This window comes from Cervus elaphus, chromosome 25 (genome assembly GCF_910594005.1).
Source record: "Cervus elaphus chromosome 25, mCerEla1.1, whole genome shotgun sequence".
Lineage (NCBI taxonomy): Eukaryota > Metazoa > Chordata > Mammalia > Artiodactyla > Cervidae > Cervus > Cervus elaphus.
The window spans coordinates 40,558,877-40,580,979 of NC_057839.1; the positions used below are offsets into that span (position 1 = coordinate 40,558,877).

General features: G+C 38.4%; 1 protein-coding gene across 6 annotated transcripts in view; it reads right to left on the reverse strand.

Moving 5' to 3' along the window:
- SPEF2 (sperm flagellar 2) overlaps positions 1-22,103 on the reverse strand; it is a 187,736-nt gene that overhangs the window by 142,742 nt on the left and 22,891 nt on the right. For all 6 annotated transcript variants that reach the window (XR_006337807.1, XM_043887575.1, XM_043887577.1 and 3 more), the window contains 4 exons: positions 21,599-21,663; positions 18,660-18,846; positions 7,281-7,469; positions 2,750-2,937 (listed from right to left, as the gene is read on the reverse strand). Coding sequence is in view for 5 of the 6 variants with exons in the window: in XM_043887575.1 (XP_043743510.1) it covers positions 2,750-2,937; positions 7,281-7,469; positions 18,660-18,846; positions 21,599-21,663 (629 nt within the window). In the remaining variant the exon portion in view is untranslated. The remainder of the gene's footprint in view (positions 1-2,749; positions 2,938-7,280; positions 7,470-18,659; positions 18,847-21,598; positions 21,664-22,103) is intronic.

Consider the following 22,103-nt stretch of genomic DNA (forward strand, 5'->3'; position numbering starts at 1 on the left):
ATTAATTGAAGTCTGCATATTTTTAGATTATGCTGTGACACTCTGGATCATGTATAAACCTTCTGTCCTAGCTGTTTTTTTCTGATATTGCTTGAGCAAGGGAAGGAGAAGGGGCCATCATGTTACTGACAGGTGTTGGCAGAAGTCCCCATGTGGACCTCCTCATTACCAGAGGGAAGCACATCTTTGTTGCTGATGAAGGAGGTGGCAGTTCTGTCCCCCCACAAGGTCTCTACCACAGTGGGGGCCGCCGGGCGATGGTGAAGGTCCTGACCCTCCCTTGGCTCCTCTAACATGACCCTCGTGGGGAGGGAGCAGTGGTCGGTCCTGCCTGGTGGGGGCAGAAGTCCACGCTTCCTACCTGGCCTCTGGGATGGTACCCTGGTGGGGGTGATGGGGTCCCTTGTTACAATCTTGTGAGGGTAGAAGACAGGCTCCTTCCTTGCCTTTGCTGGCCGAGGTGGAAGTGGGGCTACATTTTTCTTGCACGTGATAGTTGGAAAAGACTGGTTATCGTCTGATAGTTTTCCATCTTGCTAGGCTGCTCCTTAACCGACTAGAGACAGCAGGTTCTTGTTGGGGTTATTTTTTGTCTACACCACTAGTATCTCTGTTTCCAGAATATTCAGTTCTGATCTGGGATGTGTGAGGCAAAAAGAGAAAGAACTGAGGAAGCTCATCACAGAGTCCTGAGGTCATCAGCCAGTCCCACTCCTTCCTTCCATCTTCAGAGCCTTCTTATGCATGTTTCATTCACAATGTCCAGGGTTTTTCACTGTACTTAGTAGGGGGAATAAGGAAAGGGGCATCCACTCCATTTTCCCACAGCAGAACAAGATTTCTGTTTATGTTTTAATTTTGAATTATGAGCTTTTACTTAGAGAAATCAAGCTGTACTTCCCCCACTCTGAATTATCTTTTTATGTTTTTATATTTAAATCTACTATATTCTATTTTTTATTCTATTACTCTATTTTTTATCTTATTACTCTATTTTTTATCATTACAATGCATTGTATCACCTTTCCTTTTTAACCCTTTTGTAGATTACTTCTTCACAATTTTATTCCAATTTCAAAATTTTCAATTTATATTAACAGGAAAAAGTATTTTAAGACATTTGCTCCTTAATTCATTTCCATTTTTAGTCTTATTTTTCTTTTCTCAATCTTGTACCCTTATAGTTTTATCTTCAAAATGTCCTCATCATCATGTTATTTCATTTAGTAGTTTTTATACAGTATTATGTCAGAAACATACTTTTGAACTGTGGGGTTGGAGAAAACTCTTGAGAGTCCCTTCAACTGCAAGGAGATTAAATCAGTCAATCCTAAAGGAAATCAGTCCTGAATATTCATTGGAAGGACCAATGCTGATGCTCGAATACTTTGGCCACCTGATGCGAAGAACTGACTCACTGGAAAAGACCCTGATGCTGGGAAAGACTGAAGGCAGGAGGAGAAGGGGACGACAAAGGATGAGATGGTTGGATGGCATCACTGACTCAATGGACATGAGTTTGAGCAAGCTCCCAGGGTTTGTGATGGGCAGGGAGGCCTGGAGTGCTGCAGTCCATGGGGTCGCAAAGAGTCAGATAAGGAGAGACTGAACTGAACTGAAGTCAGAAACATGGCTGTCAGGGTGAGAGCAGTGGAGAAAGTTCCTGTCCAGGCCAGAGGTGATGGGATTGTCTCCCCATCTTCTGCTGACCCTGAATATCATGGGGCCTTCATTCTTTTCACTGTGGGTTTTCAAGAAGATCTCAGTCTGGATAACATCAAAAGTGTACAGACGAGTGGAGTGCCTTATCCTTTTGCTTTCACTGAGATCTGCAGTGATATCACTCCCCTTCAGCTTCCAGCAAAGGACATCTCAAGAAATAGGTCTCTGAAGCCAGATGGCATATTTGCTTAAAAGCTGTTGCTGAGATCATTCTCCACAGATCCACTACACTACTCATTGCATCTTAGCTGGGGCCACAAGAGAAAACCATTATTCTAAACTGAGAACCAAGAAGAGTGATGTATTCTGTAAAGAGCTAGAAATGGGAATTAGACATCATATGACAAACTGTGTTGCCCTTTTTGTTTTTTCTACCTGGAAGCGCAGATAAAATTTGCAGCTCAGTTGCAGGAATTGGCATATCTACTGACACCTGTGTAACTATATTTTAATGTATTCCTTGTATTTAACTTTCTACTTTATCTGGCAATGCTAAACGGCTTGCAGGATCTCAGTTCACCAATCAGGGATTTAATCCAGGCCACGCCAGTGAAAGCCCAGAATCCTAACCACTAGAAAACCGGGAAGTCCTATCCTTTGTTCTGATTTTGGCATACAGTGTATTCTTAATATTTTATGCACTGTTAAATGTTTCCTTACAAATAGGTTGACTCCTTTTAGAAAGAATGTGCAATGAAAAGTGATTTTGATTAGTAAAACAAAAAACTTTAAGTAATTCCAGTCTTCTAGGAAGTTCCTAATATTTTAAATGAATTATTATAGTTATCTTGTAAATCATAGAGAACTTAGACACAAGTTTTAAATGTTAAAAGACATAACTACAAATTAAATCAGGCTAGTCACTGGGTGAAATAAGTCTGTAATCAAGGTATTCTGGACCCTTCCTCTTAGTCTTCCAAGAATAATCACTGTCTCTCTTTACTCCCCAATTTAGTGCCACAATCTTACCCTTTTTTCATTTTCTGTGGTGTCTCTATTGTATTAACTATAAAAAAACAACACTTACTTATTTGTCAACAATCGATAGTCTGCCACCTTAGTGGACAAATCAAGTATTTGATCCAAAATTTCTGCACATATTGAGTAATGCTTTTTGTAACGAGCTTGAGCTCTTTCCATGGCAATCTGCTCATGAATTTCCTTATCTCTGAGGGCTTGTTCTTCAAAGTCAATCTTGGCTTGTCTGGCTAAAGCCTGAGAAGGAAAAGACATATATTTTAAAGATTTGATTTTGTATTGGGGTGTAGCCAATTAACAAACAATGTTGTGACAGTTTCAGATGAACGGCAAAGGGACTCAGTCATACATATTCATGTATCCATTCTCCCCCAAACTCCTCTCCCATAAATCACCATAACTGGACAGTGATTCAGGTGAAAATAATGTCACCATTTCAATAGCTAAAAAAAAAAAATCTCTAAATAGAATGAAGCCTTCTTTTATATCAGGAAAAAGATAAATCATAAGAGAGCACTTTCTCCTTAATACATTAAGCACTAAGTAGGATGGTAAAGACAATATTAGAAATAGCTCACCCTTAGCTTATGTTATCAGCAAAACCTAGTGCGGAGAAAAGTGTGCTGCATGGATTAATGATAAATTGGATCTGAAGTATTTAAGAAGTCCTGAGTTCATGGGCCGCAAAGAGATTTGGGGGTCACGGAGAAACAGGCAAGTTGTGCAGGGCACCAAGCATGGCTGGCTGCTTCGTGCCCATCTCAGAAGACTAATTAATCTGACATATCTACTCTGGCTAATGCCCTATGTCTTTTAGCAAGAGACTTCTGGAATACTGATTTATACTTAGAAAATATTTTGGAAATCCCCTGATTATACTGGCTTGAGAATATCACACATTTGCCAACAAATGTTAAATGTGTTTAGACAATGAAACCTTCTGCTGTTACAGCCTTAATAAATTGATAAATTCATAAAGACTTGTATTTATATAGAAAGTAGGAAAATATTTAAATGGTTTGGCATCACCCTCTGCTTGGTTTGCACTCTTATTTTGTTTAGGGAACCCTTGCCTTATACCAAGTAAAAGGCCAAACTTGGCACAACCAAATGTTTTCAAATAGTTATACCAACTCCTTGAGAAATTCAATCATGTGCTGACATGCTCCAGAAACAAGACCTGCCTCCTGCAAGGTAACCCAATGAATGTACAGTGGTGGTTAATGTGGGCCTGGAGAAGCTGTGGTTGAATTCAAGCCTCACTTTGTACAGGAATCAAGTCTTAGCTGCAGGCATGGCATATGTGCTCAGTTGCTGGACTGTAGCCCACCAGGCTTCTCTGTCCATGGGATTTTCCAGGCCAGAATATTGGAGTGGGTTGCCATTTCCTACTCCAAGTGATCTTCTCAACCCAGGAATCGAACCCACGCCTTTGGTATCTCCTGCTTTGGCAGGCAGATCTTTACCACTGCACCACCCGGGAAGCCCCACTAGCTACAGGACCTGGGCCAAACTGAAACCTCCTACATCTCCATCTCTTCACTGTGAGGCTGGGATGGTATAAAGACTTGGCATGAACAGAAATTAACTGTGAGAGCAGACACCTTAGTCACAAGGGGCAAAATACATGACAATGGGCTGCTACTGTCCGCTGAATCCAAGGGAAGTTTCATTTGTTTTGTTGTTGCTGCTTTATTTTGTGAGTTTGCTTTATTTTTGCTGGGAAAGGAGTTAGCTTAGGTGACCTGTAACGTAGATCCTGAACATTTGGCAGGTTCAGGAATTACACTAGTACTTATTATCCTTGCTGTATTGCTTCGTAGCACCTGGTTTAAGCGTGTAAGTATGCTTACGGCATGCTTCTCAAAGTGTGAAGGGAAGAGAAATCTGAGAGTCTAGGAGCAGTCAGGTGAGACTTTATGGAGAGAGCCAGTGAAATAGGTTGTGAGGTGGGTTTACTGATACTACAAAAAGCCTGGAAGGCATGTGGAATATTTAGGATGCTATGGAACTCAAACCTTAGGAGCCCAGAAATTCCTTCTGCAGGAACAAAACAGCTTCCTCTCAGTTCTCCTCCCTCCCTTCCTCCCTCTTCACTCTCTCTTTCCTTCCAGGCCTTCCTTCCTTCTTTTGAAGCCTTAGAGTCTGCTATTTCTACCCCTTTCTCCTCCCCCATGCTAAACCCACCACAATTTCCGGTCCCATCACAGCAAAGTGGGTTGCAGCCCTAAATAAAGAAAGAAGGAAAAGGAGAAAGGAAATCTGTGGGAGGCAGTAAATCTCAGTGGTGATGAGCCTAGACTCTGAGAGCCACTGTGCTCTGGCTTCTCCACCAAGCTGTGCAACTTATGAGCTTTCTAAGTTTCATTTTCCTGACATGTGATATGTAGATACAAGCAGAGTCCACTGCCAATGACGCTGTGAGAATGATAATGCATGAGATGAATACAACTCAGTGCTGGACTCAAAGTAATACTCACAAGTGGTAAACATTATTGCAATGAATTATTGCTAATAATAGCAGGTGGCACCGAAATTTGAAATCAGGAACTGGTTTTTTGTTTGTTTGTTTGTTTTTTTAGGAACTGTTTTAATTAAAATAGAATTGATGCCCACTTGCCTTCAAAAAAGAGATCAGCATATTTAACTTAAAAGCAAAACCAACTCCTGATGGTGAGAAACATGACGTTCTCTCTCTTTCTCCCTTTCCTCACTCCCTACTGAGGCACCAGCCACTCCTACTGCAGGAGGTAATACATTCAAACTGTGAAAACAAGTTATCTCAGAGGGAAGGGTGCTGGGGAGGCAGATACCTCAGCTTTGGGAAAAAAGAATCAGGTAAGAGAAAGGGATCTGATTTTTTTTTTTCAGGGGATTCAGGGCCTCACAATTCTGACCTCTGAGGCTCTGGTAGACAGAGTGTCTCAATCCTCTGAAATGAGTTCAAGCTAGGTAAAGAGAGAACAGGTCATGCTGCTCATCACAGTGAGAGCAGTCCTGTTCCAAGAGACTAGGACTTTGCTATTCTGCACGGAATTAACTAGGCTTGTGAAAAAACATATTTAGTAAATAGGCACTTATTTCTCATGTAAGCAAATGCCACTGAATCCATTCAAGTTTACTCTTGTCAAAGAGAAATGAAACAATCCTCCAAATAATTCACCCCTTGAAGACACTTGAGATTACACAGGTCTAACATAGCGGGTATGGCTCCCCGCCCTCCTCCAAACGTTTTGGCTATATCTGTTCTACAAAGGCAAAAGCACTGGTCAGTCTCCTGACTCTTGGGAATATAGTACTTTCCAAATGGTATTTCTCAAAATTGCAATTCATTTTCATGAAATATCACAGTGAACACCATGATCAGCATGGTTTATAAAGCATATTTATATTGATTTATACATAAAGCATTCCCTTCCTATTTTCCGTAAGGTTTTCTCTTCTGCACAGCCTGGTTTTATGAATATTTTATGACAGTAAAGACAAGCTATCTAAAATGCTTCCCATGTGAGTTTTATACTTCTTCAATCAAATCCAGATTAATGGATTGTATAAATTTGAAACAACCCCAATAGGAAAAAGATGAGAAGTGATCCATATAAATCCATTGATAATATAAATCTATTTTGGTTATTAAAACTGTACATGTAAAAATAAGAAAGATGCTAATATATCAAATAACTAAAAGATTGATACTTTGACTTTCAGAGCTATAGAGGACCTTAACGCAATGATATCATGTTGGCCAAGAGCATACCTGGCACCCATACTTTGGCTTCTGTGACCGTTCTCAACTACAATCAACCAGGGTCCCCTGTAAAAATGGCTTGTTCTAGTTCTGAGGGAAAAAGACTACAATATGGGCCTGGGAAATCTTATTTTACTAGAAAGCAAGGTATTGCTTATTAAAGACTCATGGTATCTTATAAAAAGGAGACAGCTTGAAAATACTCCCATTTCCTGAGAATAGTATTCACCTAGAATAATGAACACTAGTAACATCCCAGTAAACTTAGTGGATCTTAAAGAAAAAGAAAGTCCTTTATACATCTAAAAAACAACAGTAATGACTCAAGGAGATGAAACTTAGATTATCATTTTTTTTTTTTTTTGGACAGCAACACTTTATACCTGAAGAAAATGGAATAAAGTGTTTAAGATAGTCAAGGGAAGAAAATGTGAACTAAGGATTTTATACAGGGCAAAACTGACTTGTATAAAAGGCACATATTGTTATCAACACACAAGCAGTCAGGGAATAGTGTTCCCATGAGCAGTTGTTGAGGAATCTACTGGAGACCTTCAGACAACCAAAAAGACCAGAGAGACGTGGACACAAGGACTGGTGGTGAGTGTGAAATATTTGAAGAATCAAGACTGAAGGGAGACAGTATAGTATGTGGATGCTATGTGCACCATTGGTGCAGCTGTACAAAAGTAAAAACAGGGAGATATAAAGAGATCATATAAAAAACTGACTCATGAAATGATTGGCACCTAAATGCAGCCCTGTTTACCTTGACGTGGTAGAAAGGATCAAAAGAAACCTTAGAAGGATTGTTAAGGGAGGTATCGTTTACCGCTTCTCGATCAAGAGCATCCTGGAAGTCTTTAAGCCGTCTTTCCTCATATTGCTTTTCTCTGAAAATTCTGTTTTGCCATAAAACTTCCTTTTCGTGCCGAACGTGCATGAGCTGCACAGCGATCCTGCGTTCCTGCTGGGATTGTCGCATCAGCCGGTTGATCAACTGCTCCTCCCGATAAGCCTCCTGGAAACACCATTGCAACAGTCAGTCATTTGTCAAGGCCACGTCCACTTTTGCTCAGCCCACTGAGCTGAGAAGCCTACACATCATGTGTAAAAGGCATAGTATGAACCTGCATCAGTTTTTGCCATTTGATTTCAAGTCAAACGTGGCAAAAAAAATTCAAGTTATAAAAATGAAAATTTCCACCAAGGGTTGTATAATTTTGGTATCCAGAAGCATATGGTCTTGCAACTCAGTCATCTTAAATGAATGATTACTTCCTTTAAAATCTGATCAAAAATAATTTAAGTAATTGTTTTCAAGGTTTTATAAACAAAGGGTAACTCTCAAATTATAAGCATGTTTTCAGAAACTTGGAATTATGCTCTATGCACTCAATATAAATACTAGTGGTAAAGACAAATGCAGATATTGTCTGGCTGAGAATGGCAGATCTGATAAGTTCCAAGCAGGGCCGTCTCAATTTCTACATGATAGCATGGGGAGACTGGAGAAGAGGCTAAGAGGAAATGACCTACGGTTTACCTTAGAAAATCCAACAGTGGTTGTAACCTGAGAGAGAAACTAGATGCACTCGTCCCTTGGCTATTTTAAGAGAAAGAAGGGGAACAAGCATTAACAGTGGAAGAAGCATTAAACTGGCAATTGGAGGCCCTGGCCATTGCAGCTCCACCTCTACCACTGACTGGCTGTGTGGCCTTGGGCAAGTAACTTGGATTTTCAGGGATTATTTCTTGACAGGTTAAATGAGGGGTTTGGGTAGAAGATGGTCTCCAAGGCATCTTTAAGTTCTCTCAGTCTGTCTAAACAGAGTCTAAACAGAGACACCATGTGGAAGGAGGAGGTAATTAAATTTCTCCACGGGGAAGACTTGGAAGAACATCTACAGGTTAGAGTTGTCTATTTAACACTAGATGGTAAAGCATCTGCCTGTAAAGCAGGAGACCTGGGTTCAACCCCTGGGCTGGGAAGATCCCCTGGAGAAGGGAATGGCAACCCACTCCAGTATTCTCGTCTGGAGAATTCCCTGGACAGAGGAACCTGGTGGGTGCAATCTATGGGATCACAAAGAGTCAGACACAACTGAGCAACTAACTAGTTCGCTTTCAATCCAGTTGTTTAGGAATAAAATCTGGCATCACTAATGACACTGTTTCAGATTAAGGGAGAAATACTATATATATTTTCAGAATCAAGATACAAACAACAACACTCTATGGAAAGCAGCAAAACTTGAACTTGGGAACTGTATAAAAATGTAGATTAAATAAAAGTTCAATTGAAAATAAACATTAAAATTTTTCTATTAGTAACATATCAAATAAAAAATGAAATGGATAACTTTGAAAACTGTTTCATCTAGTTTTAACATTCTAGACGTTTTAACGTTAATCATTTGTTGCCTGTGTTGCCAGTGGAGGTGAGGCAGAATGTAAAAACGACCACAGGTTCTTCAGCGTTCTTCATCCACAGCCTTGCAGTGCTATCCTGCAGATATTCCCATCAAAAAGCAGAATCTATTTCTCCACTTCTTAAATGGGTAGGGGGTGGCCTCTGACTTGAACTGGCCAATGGGACATTAGTGAACACAAAATAAAATGAAACAAAACACTTGGGACCTGACTTAATTCTCCTGTGACCTCTGCCACCGTTACCACATTTTCTGTTGTTAGAAAATGAGAAACCATAGATGGAGAGATACCAGCCTTCTCAGTTGGAACTGATGAAACTCTCCCAAGTCAGCCAGCCTCAGTCAGCCTCTGAGACAGGACAGGTAAGACCAGCAACAGGCCCATAGCTGATCCCTGCCTAAGTTACCTACCACATTTGGGGGTGGTCTGTGATAGCACAGTCACAGTCATATTTATTAAAAGTATAGCTTGATTTATTATTCCAAATGAATTCTATACTTAATGAGGAATATTAATGTGGAATATATTTGGCTGTGTTTATACGGCAAGGCAATTCAGTTGTTGAAATGAGAGCTGGTCATTCTGATCCTTATAAGAACTGGGCTGGTCAAACAGGTCTTGGCTATTGCTTAAATGACAACATATTGTGATTAAAAAGGAAAGGAAAATTACTGTTGAATGGCTGAGTCAACGTTACATATATAAAACTTCAGTATGAAGAACTATCAACTGTATTAGGACTTGTACTAAAAAGTTGAGTGGAAAAGATTTTTTTTGTTCCATTATACAAGTAGTTCATCTTTTAGAAATAGACTTTTCCTCAAAATTTCATTAGAATGTGGGACACATTTTCTCACAGAAAGAAAATATGTTATGTTTAGGTGTTCAGGGAAGCCTACAGATGTCTGTTTAACCCATAATGTACATGAACTAGTCTACATCTGCAATGAATAAAACAGAAAATAATAAAAGCCACATTTCTCTTTTAACTGTATATAATTATATTTGGGGAGGATTTATACAGATACACAATCCAAAACAAGCTCAGTTTGATTGTCAAGACCTCTGCCTTTCCCATGAGTTGGAGCTAGGAGCTAACTCTGGTGCATATCATTGCTTTAATTCTCTAAATATGCCCAAGTAGCTCTCTTGGAGGATAGCGGCTTCACCAAACACAGAGAAGCAGCAGCACAGAGATGGAGTTCCTTTAGTGGAAATATCATTAGTCAGAGAACCAACTTACTTCAGTGTCCCTTAGGTTGCTAGATCCCTGAACAGATCTCTAGCCAGAGACTGAAAAAATTGAAGCTGTGAACATTCTGGTAGAAAGTGACGGAAGCCAGAAAGCATTTATTCACCCAGTTTTCTAAGTAACATTTCTCAGTAACATTTCTAAGTAAATGTCAGTCCTGAATTACAAGCAAAAAAGTAGAAGGAAAAAACGCTGCAGCCAACACACAGCTGTTTTATAATATAAATGAAAATGTGTTCAAAATCTCACTGCTCATTAATGAAACGTGAAATAGGTAGTTATTTTAAAAATCTACTTTTTAATCATCTAATTTTCATAACCTATAATTCATCTAATGAAAAGAGTGACTAACAAGCTGAGTAAAAATATTAACAAATGTGAATTCAAAGTAAGAAATTACCTTTCAGCACAAAGAGATGGCAGAGTTATTCTTTGAATTTTTCACTAAGAAAGGAGTGACTCCATGGATAAACAGTATTACTTCTTCATAATGTATATGAAGCCTGGATTTCTCTTCAGTTAACAGAACACCACTGAGTAGACCAGATGTAATTAGGTGAATAAAAGAAGTGCCTTCAAATGGTCCCTCATATTTCAGACATAGAGATTTGTCCTACTTACATTCACAGCCTGAATCACCTTCCTCCCCGTCTGTTCTTCTTACCACCTTCTGTATCATAGCTAATGACTCCTCCATGCACTCAGCTGCCCATGCCAGACACCTGGCTTCTCATCCCACTGTTCACTCCTCCATGTCTAATGAGTCAGTTATTCTCATTGATTTTACTTCTCAAATAGCTCCTGAAGCCACTTCTTTCCATCACTACTGCCACGACCCTAAATGTAAACTGGAATAATTCCTTATATGGATTACAGAAACAGCTCTAACTTGGTCATCCCTCCTGCCATATATTTTTAAAAGTGAAGGCGAGGGTGGGATGTTTTGAGAGAACAGCATCGAAACATGTATATTATCTAGGGTGAAACAGATCACCAGCCCAGGCTGGATGCATGAGACAAGTGCTCGGGCCTGGTGCACTGGGAAGACCCAGAGGAATCGGGTGGAGAGAGAGGTGGGAGGGGGGATCGGGATGGGGAATACTTGTAAATCCATGGCTGATTCATGTCAGTGTATGGCAAAAACCACTACAATATTGTAAAGTAATTGCCTCCAACTAATAAAAAATAAATGAAAAAAAAAAGTGAAGCCAGTCTGATCTTCCTAAATGTCAGTCTGGCCCTGTCACTCTTGTTCCCCTTTGCACTCAGGATAAAGTATCCTATTTCCCTCTTTACAGCTGATAAGGCTTATGATGGCTTGGCCTCTGGGGACTCCTGCCAGATGACACTTAACTTGCTAAAAGCCTTGAGCCATCCATGAAGACACACTTGACCTTCCACTATCTCTACCTCTGCTGGAAACTAACTCCTCACCCTACACCCAGAACCAGCCCCATCTTCAATTGGCTAACTTCAACCCTCCCTCATGCTTCTGTGCTCTCCTAGAAACCATCTCTGAGGCAGGCCAGAGCTGGACTCCCTTCTCCTCACTTTCACTGCACCTCCATACTCCAACGTAGTTGGTTGTTTACAGATCCTCCCCAAACAGCAAGCTCTGTGAGAGACGGTTTCCTGTTATTCTTGTTCACTGTTGTATCCTAGGCCTAGCACAAGTTCCCAGAGCATAGAAGAGATCCAGTAAATATGTGTTCAATGTGAGAGTTGATCAGTGATTCTCAATTCATAGCTGAATCAAATCACCTAGAGGGACTGTTAACACAGATGATGGGCCCCAAGCCAGAGAGCTGTGATTTGAGTTTCTGACTCAGAAGGTCTGAGGTGGGACCTAATTATTCACATTCCTAACAGTTTCCTGGCGATGTTGATGCTGGTCCAAGGGCCACACTTTGAGAACCACTGGAGTAGATCAAACTGACAGGACTAATGAATTTTCCATGTTTTCATGTAAACGCTCCCTTTTTGATAATATCAATTGATACAGAAAAAAAAAATTGAAAAATTTCAGTATCATTTCATGATAAAAATTCTCAACAAATTAGGTAAGCAATGTAACTCAACATAATAAAGCTCATATGTGATAAGCTCACAGTTAACATCATACCTAAAATATGATGCTAAAAGCTTTTAGATTTTCACCATTCCTCAAACATCAAAAATAAGACAAGATGTCCACTCTCTCCACTTCTATTGGTACTGGAAATCCTAGCCAAGGAAATTGGACAGAAAAAGAAAAAAACAGGTATCTAAATCAGAAAGGAAGAACTAAAATGTCTCTGTTTGCAGATGACATGCTTTTTACATACAGAAAACTCAAGACTTTCATGCAAAAAAAATGTTAGAACCAAAAAACAAATTCAGTAAAATTGCAGGACACACAAAATAAACATATAAAAATAATTTTTGTTCCTACACACTAACAATGAATTATCTGAAATAAAAAAAAATCTCATTTACAATAGCATAAAAATTAAAAAAATAGGTAAGAATAGATTCAACCAAGGAGGCAAAAGATCCATACACTGAAAATTAAAAAACATTAATTAGAAGAACTGAAGAAGATATAAATAAAAGAAAAAGATGTCCATGGATTTGAAGAATTAATAATGTTGAAATGTCCATAATATCTAAAGTGATCTATAGATGCAAAGCAATTCCTAACCAAATCCCAATGGCATTTTTCATAGAAATACAAAAACAATCCTAACATTCATTTGGAGCCAGAAAAGACTCCAAAGAGTCAAACCAGTCTTGAGTAAGAAGAATATCAAACTTCCTGATTTCAAAATAAATTACAAAGTTTCAGTACTCAAAAGAGTATGGTACTGAAATAAAAACAGAGCTATAGAAAAATGGAATAGAATAAAGAGCCCAGAAATAAATCCACATGTTTACAGTCAATTGATTTTCAGTAAGGGTGCCAAGGCTACATAATGGAGGAAGGACTGTCTCTATAACACATGGTTCTGGGAAAACTGGATATCCACATGCAATAGAATGATACTATACCCTTGTCTCATACCATGTATAAAAATCAATTCAAAATGGATTAGAGACTTACACATAAGATCAAAAGCTATAAAACTAACAGAAGCAAATATAGGGGAAAAAAACACATCTTGACATTGGTCTAGGCAATTATTTTTTTTAATCTGACCCTAAAAGGACAGGCAACAAAAGTAAAAATAGATATGTGGAATTAGGTCTAATAAAAAAAATTTTGCACAGCAAAGTAGACAATTAAAAGAGTGAAGAGGCAACCTACAAGACAGGGGAAATTACTATTTGCAAACCATACATGTTGGCTAATACCCAAAATATACAAGGAACTCAAACAACTCAATAGCCAAAAACCAAATAGCCAGATTTAAAAATGGTCAAAGGACCTGAACAGACATTTCTCAAAAGAAGACAAACAAATGGCCAACAGGTATATGGAAAGGTGATCAACATTTCTAATCATCAGAAAATGCAAATCAAAACCATCTGTTAGAATCAGTTCAGTTTAGTTGCCAAGTTGTGTCTGACTATTTGCAACCCAAACGACTACAGCACACCAGCTTCCCTGTCCATCACCAACTCCTGGAGCTTGCTCAAATTCATGTCCACCGAGTCGGTGATGCCATCCAACCATTTCATCCTCTGTCATCTCCTTCTCCTCCTGCCTTCAATCTTTCCAAGCATCAGGGTCTTTTCCAAGGAGTCAGTTCTTCACATCAGGTGGCCAAAGAATTGGAGTTTCAGCTTCAGCTGAATAAATACTCAGGACTGATTTCTTTTAGGATGGACTGGTTGGATCTCCTTGCAGTCCAAGGGACTCTCAAGAGTCTTCTCCAACACCACACTTCAAAAGCACCAATTCTTCAGTGCTCTGCGTTTGACATAGTCCAACCCTCACATCCATACATGACTACTGGAAAAACCACAGCTTTGACCAGACGGACCTCTGTCGGCAAAGTAATGTCTCTGCTTTTTAATATGCTATCTGTATTTATCATAGCTTTTCTTCCAAGGAGCAAGGGTCTTCTAATTTCATGGCTGTAGTCACCATCTGCAGTGATCTTGGAGCCCAAGAAAATAAAGTCTTTTACTGTTTCCATTGTTTCTCCATCTATTTGCCATGAAGTGATGGGACCAGATGCCATGATCTTAGTTTTCTGAATGTTCAGTTTTAAGCCAACTTTTTCACTCTCCTCTTTCACTTTCATCAAGAGGCTCTTCAGTTCCTCTTCACTTTCTGCCATAAGGATGGTGTCATCTGCATATCTGAAGTTACTGATTTTTCTCGCAATCTTGATTCCAGCTTCTGCCTCATCCAGCCCAGCATTTTGCATGATGTACTCTGCATATAAGTTAAATAAGCAGGGTGACAATATACAGCCTTGACATACTCCTTTTCCAATTTGGAACCAGTCTGTTGTTCCATATCTGGTTCTAACTGTTGCTTCTTGACCTGCAAACAGATTTCTCAGGAGGCAGGTAAGGTGGTCTGGTATTCCCATCTCTTGAAGAATCTTCCACAGCTTGTTGTGATCTACACAGTCAAAGACTTTGGCCTAATCAATAAAGCAGAAGTACATGTTTCTCTGGAATTCGCTTGCTTCTTCGATGATCCAACAGATGTTGGCAATTTGATCTCTGGTTCATCTGCCTTTTCTAAATCCAGCTTAAACATATGGAAGTTCATGGTTCATATACTTTTAACTCCCGGCTTGGAGCATTTTCAGCATTACTTTGCTAGCATGTGAGATGAGTGCAACTGTGCAGTAATTTGAAAATTCTTTGGCATTGCCTTTCTTTGGGATTGGAATGAAAACTGACCTTCTCCAGTCCTGTGGCCACTGCTGAGTTTTCCACATTTGCAGGCATATTGAGTGCAGCACTTTCACAGCATCATCTTTTAGGATTTGAAATAGCTCAACTGGAATGCCATCACCTCCACCAGCTTTGTTCGTAGTCATGTTTCCTAAGGCCCACTTGACTTCACACTCCAGGATGTCTGGCTCTGGGTGAGTGATCACACCATCATGGTTATCTGGGTCATGAAGATCTTTTTTGTACAGTTCTTCTGTGTATTGTTGCCACCTCTTCCTAATATGTTCTGCTTTTGCTAGGTTCATACCATTTCTGTCCTTTATTGTGCCCATCTCTGCATGAAACAGTCCCTTGGTATCTCTAATTTTCTTGAAGGGATCTCTAGTCTTTCCCATTCTATTGTTTTCCTCTATTTATTTGTATTGATCACTTAGGAAGGCTTTCTTATCTCTCCTTTCTACTCTTTGGAACACTGCATTCAAATGGATATATCTTTCCTTTCCTTCTTTGCCTTTAGTTTCTCTTCTTTTTTCAGCTATTTGTAAGGCATCCTCAGACAACTATCTTGCCTTTTTGCATTTCTTTTTTTTGGGGATGGTCTTGATCACTGCCTCCTGTACAGTGTCATGAACCTCTGTCCATAGTTCTTCAGGCACTCTATCAGACCTAACCCCTTGAATCTGTCACTTTCACTATATAATCATAAGGAATTTGATTTAGGCCATACTTGAATGACCTAGTGATTTTCCCTACTTTCTTCAATTTAAGTCTGAACTTGCCAATAAGGAGTTTATGATCTGAACCAGTCAGCTCCTGGCCTTGTTTTACTGACTCTATAGAGCTTCTCAATTTTTGGCTGCAAAGAATATAATCAATCTGATTTTGGTATTGAAGATCTGGTGATGTCCATGTGTAGAGTCTTCCCTTGTGTTGTTGGAAGCGGGTGTTTGCTATGACCAGTGCTTTCCCTTGGCAAAACTCTTTTATCCTTTGCCCTGCTTCATTATGTACTCCAAGGCCAATTTTACCTGTTACTCTAGTTATCTCTTGACTTCCTACTTTGGCATTCCATTCCCCCATGATGAAAAGGACATCTTTTTTGGGTGTTAGTTCTAGAAGGTCTTGTAGGTCTTCATAGAACTGTTCAACTTCAGCTTCTTCTGGTTGGGGCATAGACTTGCATTACTGTGATGTTGAATGGTTTGCCTTGGAAACGAACAGAGATCATGCTGTCATTTTTGAGTTTGCATCCAAGTACTGTATTTCAGACTCTTTTTCTGACTATGAGGGTTACTCCATTTCTTCTAGGGGATTCTTGCCCACAGTAGTAGATATAATGGTCATGTGTATTAAATTCGTCCATTCCAGTCCATTTGAGTTCACTGATTCTTGAAATGTCAATGTTCACTCTTGCTATCTCTTGCTTGAACACTTCTAATGTATCTTGATTTATGGACCTAACATTCCACGTTCCTATGCAATATTGTTCTTCACAACATCAGACTTTACTTCCATCACCAGTCACATCCACAACTGGGTATTGTTGCGAATTTCTGTTAGAATAGCTATTCTCAAGAAATATAAAACAAAAATGAGATAAAAAGTGTTGGCAAGGATGTGGTGAAAATGGAACCCTTTGTAAACTGTTGGTGGGAATGTAAACTGGTACAGCCACTATGGAAAATAGTATACTGCTTCCTTTAAAAATTAAAAATAGCATGACCATATGACTCAGAAATCCTACTTCTGGGTATATATCCAATGGAAATGAAAGGAAATGAAATCAGTATCTCAAAGAGATGTTTGCAACCCTACGTTCACTGCAGCACTATTCACAATGGCCATGACACAGAAACAATCTAAGTGTCCACTGGTAGATGAATGGACACTTAAGTGAATATATATATGCATCTCACATTTTCTTTATATATATAAATATTATATATATACACACATAAACATATGTATATATTTATATCTAGAATGAGCTTTTCAGGTGGCACTAGTGGTAAAAAAACCTGCCTGCCAATGCAAGAGGCATAAGACATGTGGATTCAATCCCTAGGTTGGGATGATCCCCTAGAGGAGGACATGACAACCCACTGTGGGCTATGGTCCAGAGGGTCACAAAGAGCCAGACACGAATGAAGCGACTTAGTGCAAATGCATGCATATACAGAATATGATCAATCTTAAAAAAAAAAAAGAAAATATTATCATTTGTGATAATATGTTTGAACCTGGAGACCATTATGCCAAGAAAAATAAGCCAGACATAAGAGAGACAAATATTACATAATCTTACTAAATGTGGAATCTAAAAATGTTGAACTTAAAAAAGTAGATCTTAAGTATTTTCACCAAACACACACACAAAAATGGTAACTTATTTTTTTTGTTGTTAAGGTGATGGGTGTGCTAATTAGTTTGATTATGGTAATCATTTCACAATGCATACATATATCAAAACATCAATTATATACTTTAAATATATACAATTTTATTTGTCAATTATACCTCAGTAACCTCAGATATGCAGATGACACCACCCTTATGGCAGAAAGTGAAGAAGAACTAAAGAGCCTCTTGATGAAAGTGAAAGAGGAGAGTGATAAAGTTGGCTTAAAACTGAACATTCAGAAAACTAAGATCATGGCATCCGGTCCCATCACTTCATGGGAAATAGATGGGGAAACAGTGGAAACAGTGGCTGACTTTATTTTTCTGGGCTCCAAAATCACTGCAGATGGTGATTGCAGCCATGAAATTAAAAGACGCTTACTCCTTGGAAGGAAAGTTATGACCAACCTAGACAGCATATTAAAAAGCAGAGACATTACTTTGCCAACAAAGGTCTGTCTAGTCAAGGCTATGGTTTTTCCAGCGGTCATGTATGGATGTAAGAGTTGGACAATAAAGAAAGCTGAGCATGGAAAAATTGATGCTTTTGAAGTGTGGTGTTGGAGAAGACTCTTGAGAGTCCCTTGGACTGCAAGGAGATCCAACAGTCCATCCTAAAGGAGATCAGTCCTGGGTGTTCATGGGAAGGACTGATGTTGAAGCTGAAACTCCAATACTTTGGCCACCTGATGTGAAGAGCTGACTCATTGGAAAAGACCCTGATGCTGGGAAAGATTGAAGGCAGGAGGAGAAGGGAACGACAGAGGATGAGATGGTTGGATGGCATCACCGACTCAATGGACGTGGGTTTGGGTCGACTCTGGGAGTTGGTGATGGACAGGGAGGCCTGGCATGCTGTGGTTCATGGGGTCGCAAAGAGTTGGACAGGACTGAGCGACTGAACTGAACTGAACTGAAACCTAGGATAAAAAGTTCCCTTTTTCGTCTATAAGTAACAATAGATATACATGGTTGCCATAACTTTTAGATTCCTATTTTGTCAGTATTTTTTTATTATATAAAATTTACCATTTCAACCACTTTCAAGTGTATAGTTCAGTGTACAATTAAGCAAATTCACAATGTTGTATAAGCATCACCAGATTTTAGATTCTTTGGTAAGTGTTTTATGTAGTTTTTTTCCTGAGTGTATTTGCTATCATGGTGTGAAGATGAAACACTGATTCAGAGTAGTGCATAATACATACAGAAGATACACATAAGAGTGTATAAAAGACTGTATTTTGTAAAAATTTCAAGCACTTTTATTCAATCAACAACTAAACATCGTACCTCTTGGGCTTCATGAGCTATTAACTGATCCATTAAGAGTCGCCGCCGTCTTTTCTCCCTTTGCTCTCGTGCAAAAGCATCTTCTTCAAGGCGCTTTTGGATTTTTTTAATGTAGTCATCATCTGAATAAGTGTTTAACAAATCGGTGGTTGTCTGGCCTGCTGTATCTAGAGATGTCTTGGATGCACTAAGGACAATAGTTTTTATTTAGATTTTAAAATACAACTTAATCACCCACCGCTACTTGTGACTACAGGGGAAGACCTCAGCACCCTTGGGTGCTCTGTTCATTTATTAATACAAGCATTAAAGCAAACATTAGAACTTCAGTGTTCAGCTTAAAATATAACTTATAAGGTTATTCAAAAGACAGGGAAACATTATTATGGTATTCAGGGATTAAACAGTCATCAATTCTCATATAGACTGAAGTGTTTTTATGAAAGCAGTTAATTTCATGTTTAACAAAGTAATAATCACACATGTTCTTTCCTAATCTGAGTATACGCAGTTTTATTAAATCAAAGATCAAACCCATTTACATAGTTGAATCAAAATTCTTAAATTATAATTAGTTCTACTTAATAATCACATATTTTTGGCACAGATCATATTTTATTATAGTTCATTATTTCTATATTTGCTGCTTCCAGCTGAACTCTGAGCATAGGAGAAAAGTATACTATTTTACTTTTCTCTGTACCTGTGCCTCACAGTACTGACATGTAGATGATGTTTGCTAAATTTCAAATCATATGCTAAGAAGCACTACACAAGTATAATACAATTTAAAAAAACTACACACTGAAATTCTGGTTATTTTATTGGCAGGTGCTCAACCTTTGATTGTATTCTGTCAACTGAGAGTCATTCAGCAGAAATTACGTAGCTAGCAAAGCCTCAGGAAGATCGAAGACAAATTTTAACTCTATTTACTAAGTTCAGTATAATTAATATTTATTACTATTAATTTATGAAATTAATATTAATGTATGGAAATATAGCATAATTTTTTAGATCCTTCATCAAAATTCTTATTATATTTTCACTTAAATGTGACATTTAAAAGAGTTTGCCTTACATTGAGCATGGGTTAATAGGTCTCTCTCAACACTGTTTGGCTGCTATCAATATACTTAAGATATTGATTCTCCTTTGTTCATCAATCAGTCTATCCAACCATCCATACATACACCCATCTTCTGTGTTACCCCAATCAAGGCCTGAAGAAAGTTACATGATATTTTCTTGAATAAATATTCATTTTATGAGAGTACGGGTTTCTTGAGGGCAATAATTACGTTTACTTTATGTCTGTTTGATTGTCAAGCCTCCATAGAGTTAATAATTGTATGAGTGTGATTATTAGTGATAGGAACCTTGGCCAAATTCATGAGTGTGTGTATATATTTTAAAAAGCAGTTGTTAGAAGGAAAGTAACGTAAATCTGTGAATCCAAATGTCAAATTACAGCAGCCAACAGCCTCAGAAAAGAAACAAAGAACAAAAGAGGGGGTGGCATTTACTATTTGTCTTAAAAAATAAAGAAATAGGATACGTGGGGGAAAAGCAGCAATGGTTGTTCTTGCATTGCTCTCACTGAGCATTCATTTCATCCTTTCACAAAAGAAACGGCAGACTTTGAAATGACATCCATGAGAAAGTGCTTTGGGAGCAGGCTTTGAATGGGGCAGCTGCAGAAATTGCTCCTTAGGTCACCTTAAAAGATGATTTTAGTGCCTTCTGCCATCAAGTAATGTGAAATTTCTGGATGAGTCCAGAACATGTTTGATTCTAAGCTAAGGATTCAGAATGAACTAAAGAAGTAGTGGTCAATAACAGGGGTTAAGAAAGGCAATATTGTACCATAACTTTTTTGTTTCTTTTAAAGTTTGCCCTAGGCCAGTGTCTCCCAGCATTTTTTATCTGGGGGTCCATCAGAGGAAGGTCAGGGAGAGCGTGGTGGGGTTCAGGTGGCCGCTGCAGGGGAGAGTAGGCTTGGGCTGAGGTTATTTTAGGCATCAGGGAAGCACAGATAAACATGAGCAAGGCTTAGAGTAGGGCACCAGGAGTTTCCACAGAAGGAAGGAGGAAAGGCAGTTAACACATACATTCTTCATTCTGCTTCATTTCCATTCACACCTGACTTCCTCACCATTTCTTCTTCCAGCTTAATCTTATTCCACTTCATTTGATTCTATTCCCTTTGCTCAGAAATATTAATATGGAACATTAATATAAAGTATATAATTTGTGTCTATTTTTCTTCCTTAACAGAGGTTTATTTCCTATTCTATAAAATGTAAATGAGTAGACTTTGGATAGTTTCCATGAAAAAATGCAGAAGAATTCAAGCTGCTTCTATATGTGCAGTCCCTCATTAATTGTTTTCTAGGAGTCAGTGACCCCTGATAGGAAACAAAAGGGGAGATGATCTTTATCTTTAAGCAAAAGAAGCCCATTAACCAGGAGCTTTCTATAAAGAACCCACTGAATCCTCTTAGTGACAGTTAGTCAACACTCATTCAGCAGTCCTTTATTACTGGTCCCTGTGCTAAATGCTGAGGATGCAAGGGGAGAGCAATTAGAGTCTAATAAAGGCAGTACAGTGACAAATGTAAATGAATAGTAACTTGAAAAAATGTTAGTGAATGTTTAAATAGTATATGTGATAAGTATAGTATAGAAAAAAAAATTAACCTCACAAATCATAATAGCTACTTACCTTCTTGATATTTACAAAATTGTTAATGAACAACTAATCTGAATTTTCTCATTTATCTTCCTTAATACACTCTCTCAATAAAGACTCTACAAAGTGAAAACATCCTTGGAATAGCTGTTTCAGGCAAACTGTTTCTAAATATTCAAAAGTTAAAGTAAAATGAACTTTTTAAAGAAAAATCAAATTTTTGATTATTAAAATAATTTTATCTCACCTTTCTTTTGCCTGGAGATCCTTTTTTATTAATGCTTCAAACTTCTTAATTTCATTGGCCACATCCTTTAAAGAAAATTCATCATCAATTTTTTACCTCTAAATATATTGAAACTTTCTCATTTATCACTTTCATTCAAATTTGCAAAAGTGATATGTACTAATAATTCAAGCTAGTTAGGATTTCTAAATATTCTAGAATATTCTTCTATTCCAATTTGTTACTTTCAGTGTAGGCTAAAGGTACCTAAAAGAAGGTGAAAATTGCCTAATCTGAATAATTCAGTTCACAATGCTAGCTCTAAAAGTACATCAAAAGGCATTTAACAAGAAAAAATATTATAAAAAAGTTAGGATGTGCATTTTTAATTACAATTATTTTACATTTGATCTTAGCCAAAAGGCCGAGAAGCGATTACAATTATTTTAAATGAGAATAACTCTGGGAGTTGGTGATGGACAGGGAGGCCTGGCGGGCTGCGGTTCATGGGGTTGCAGAGTCAGAC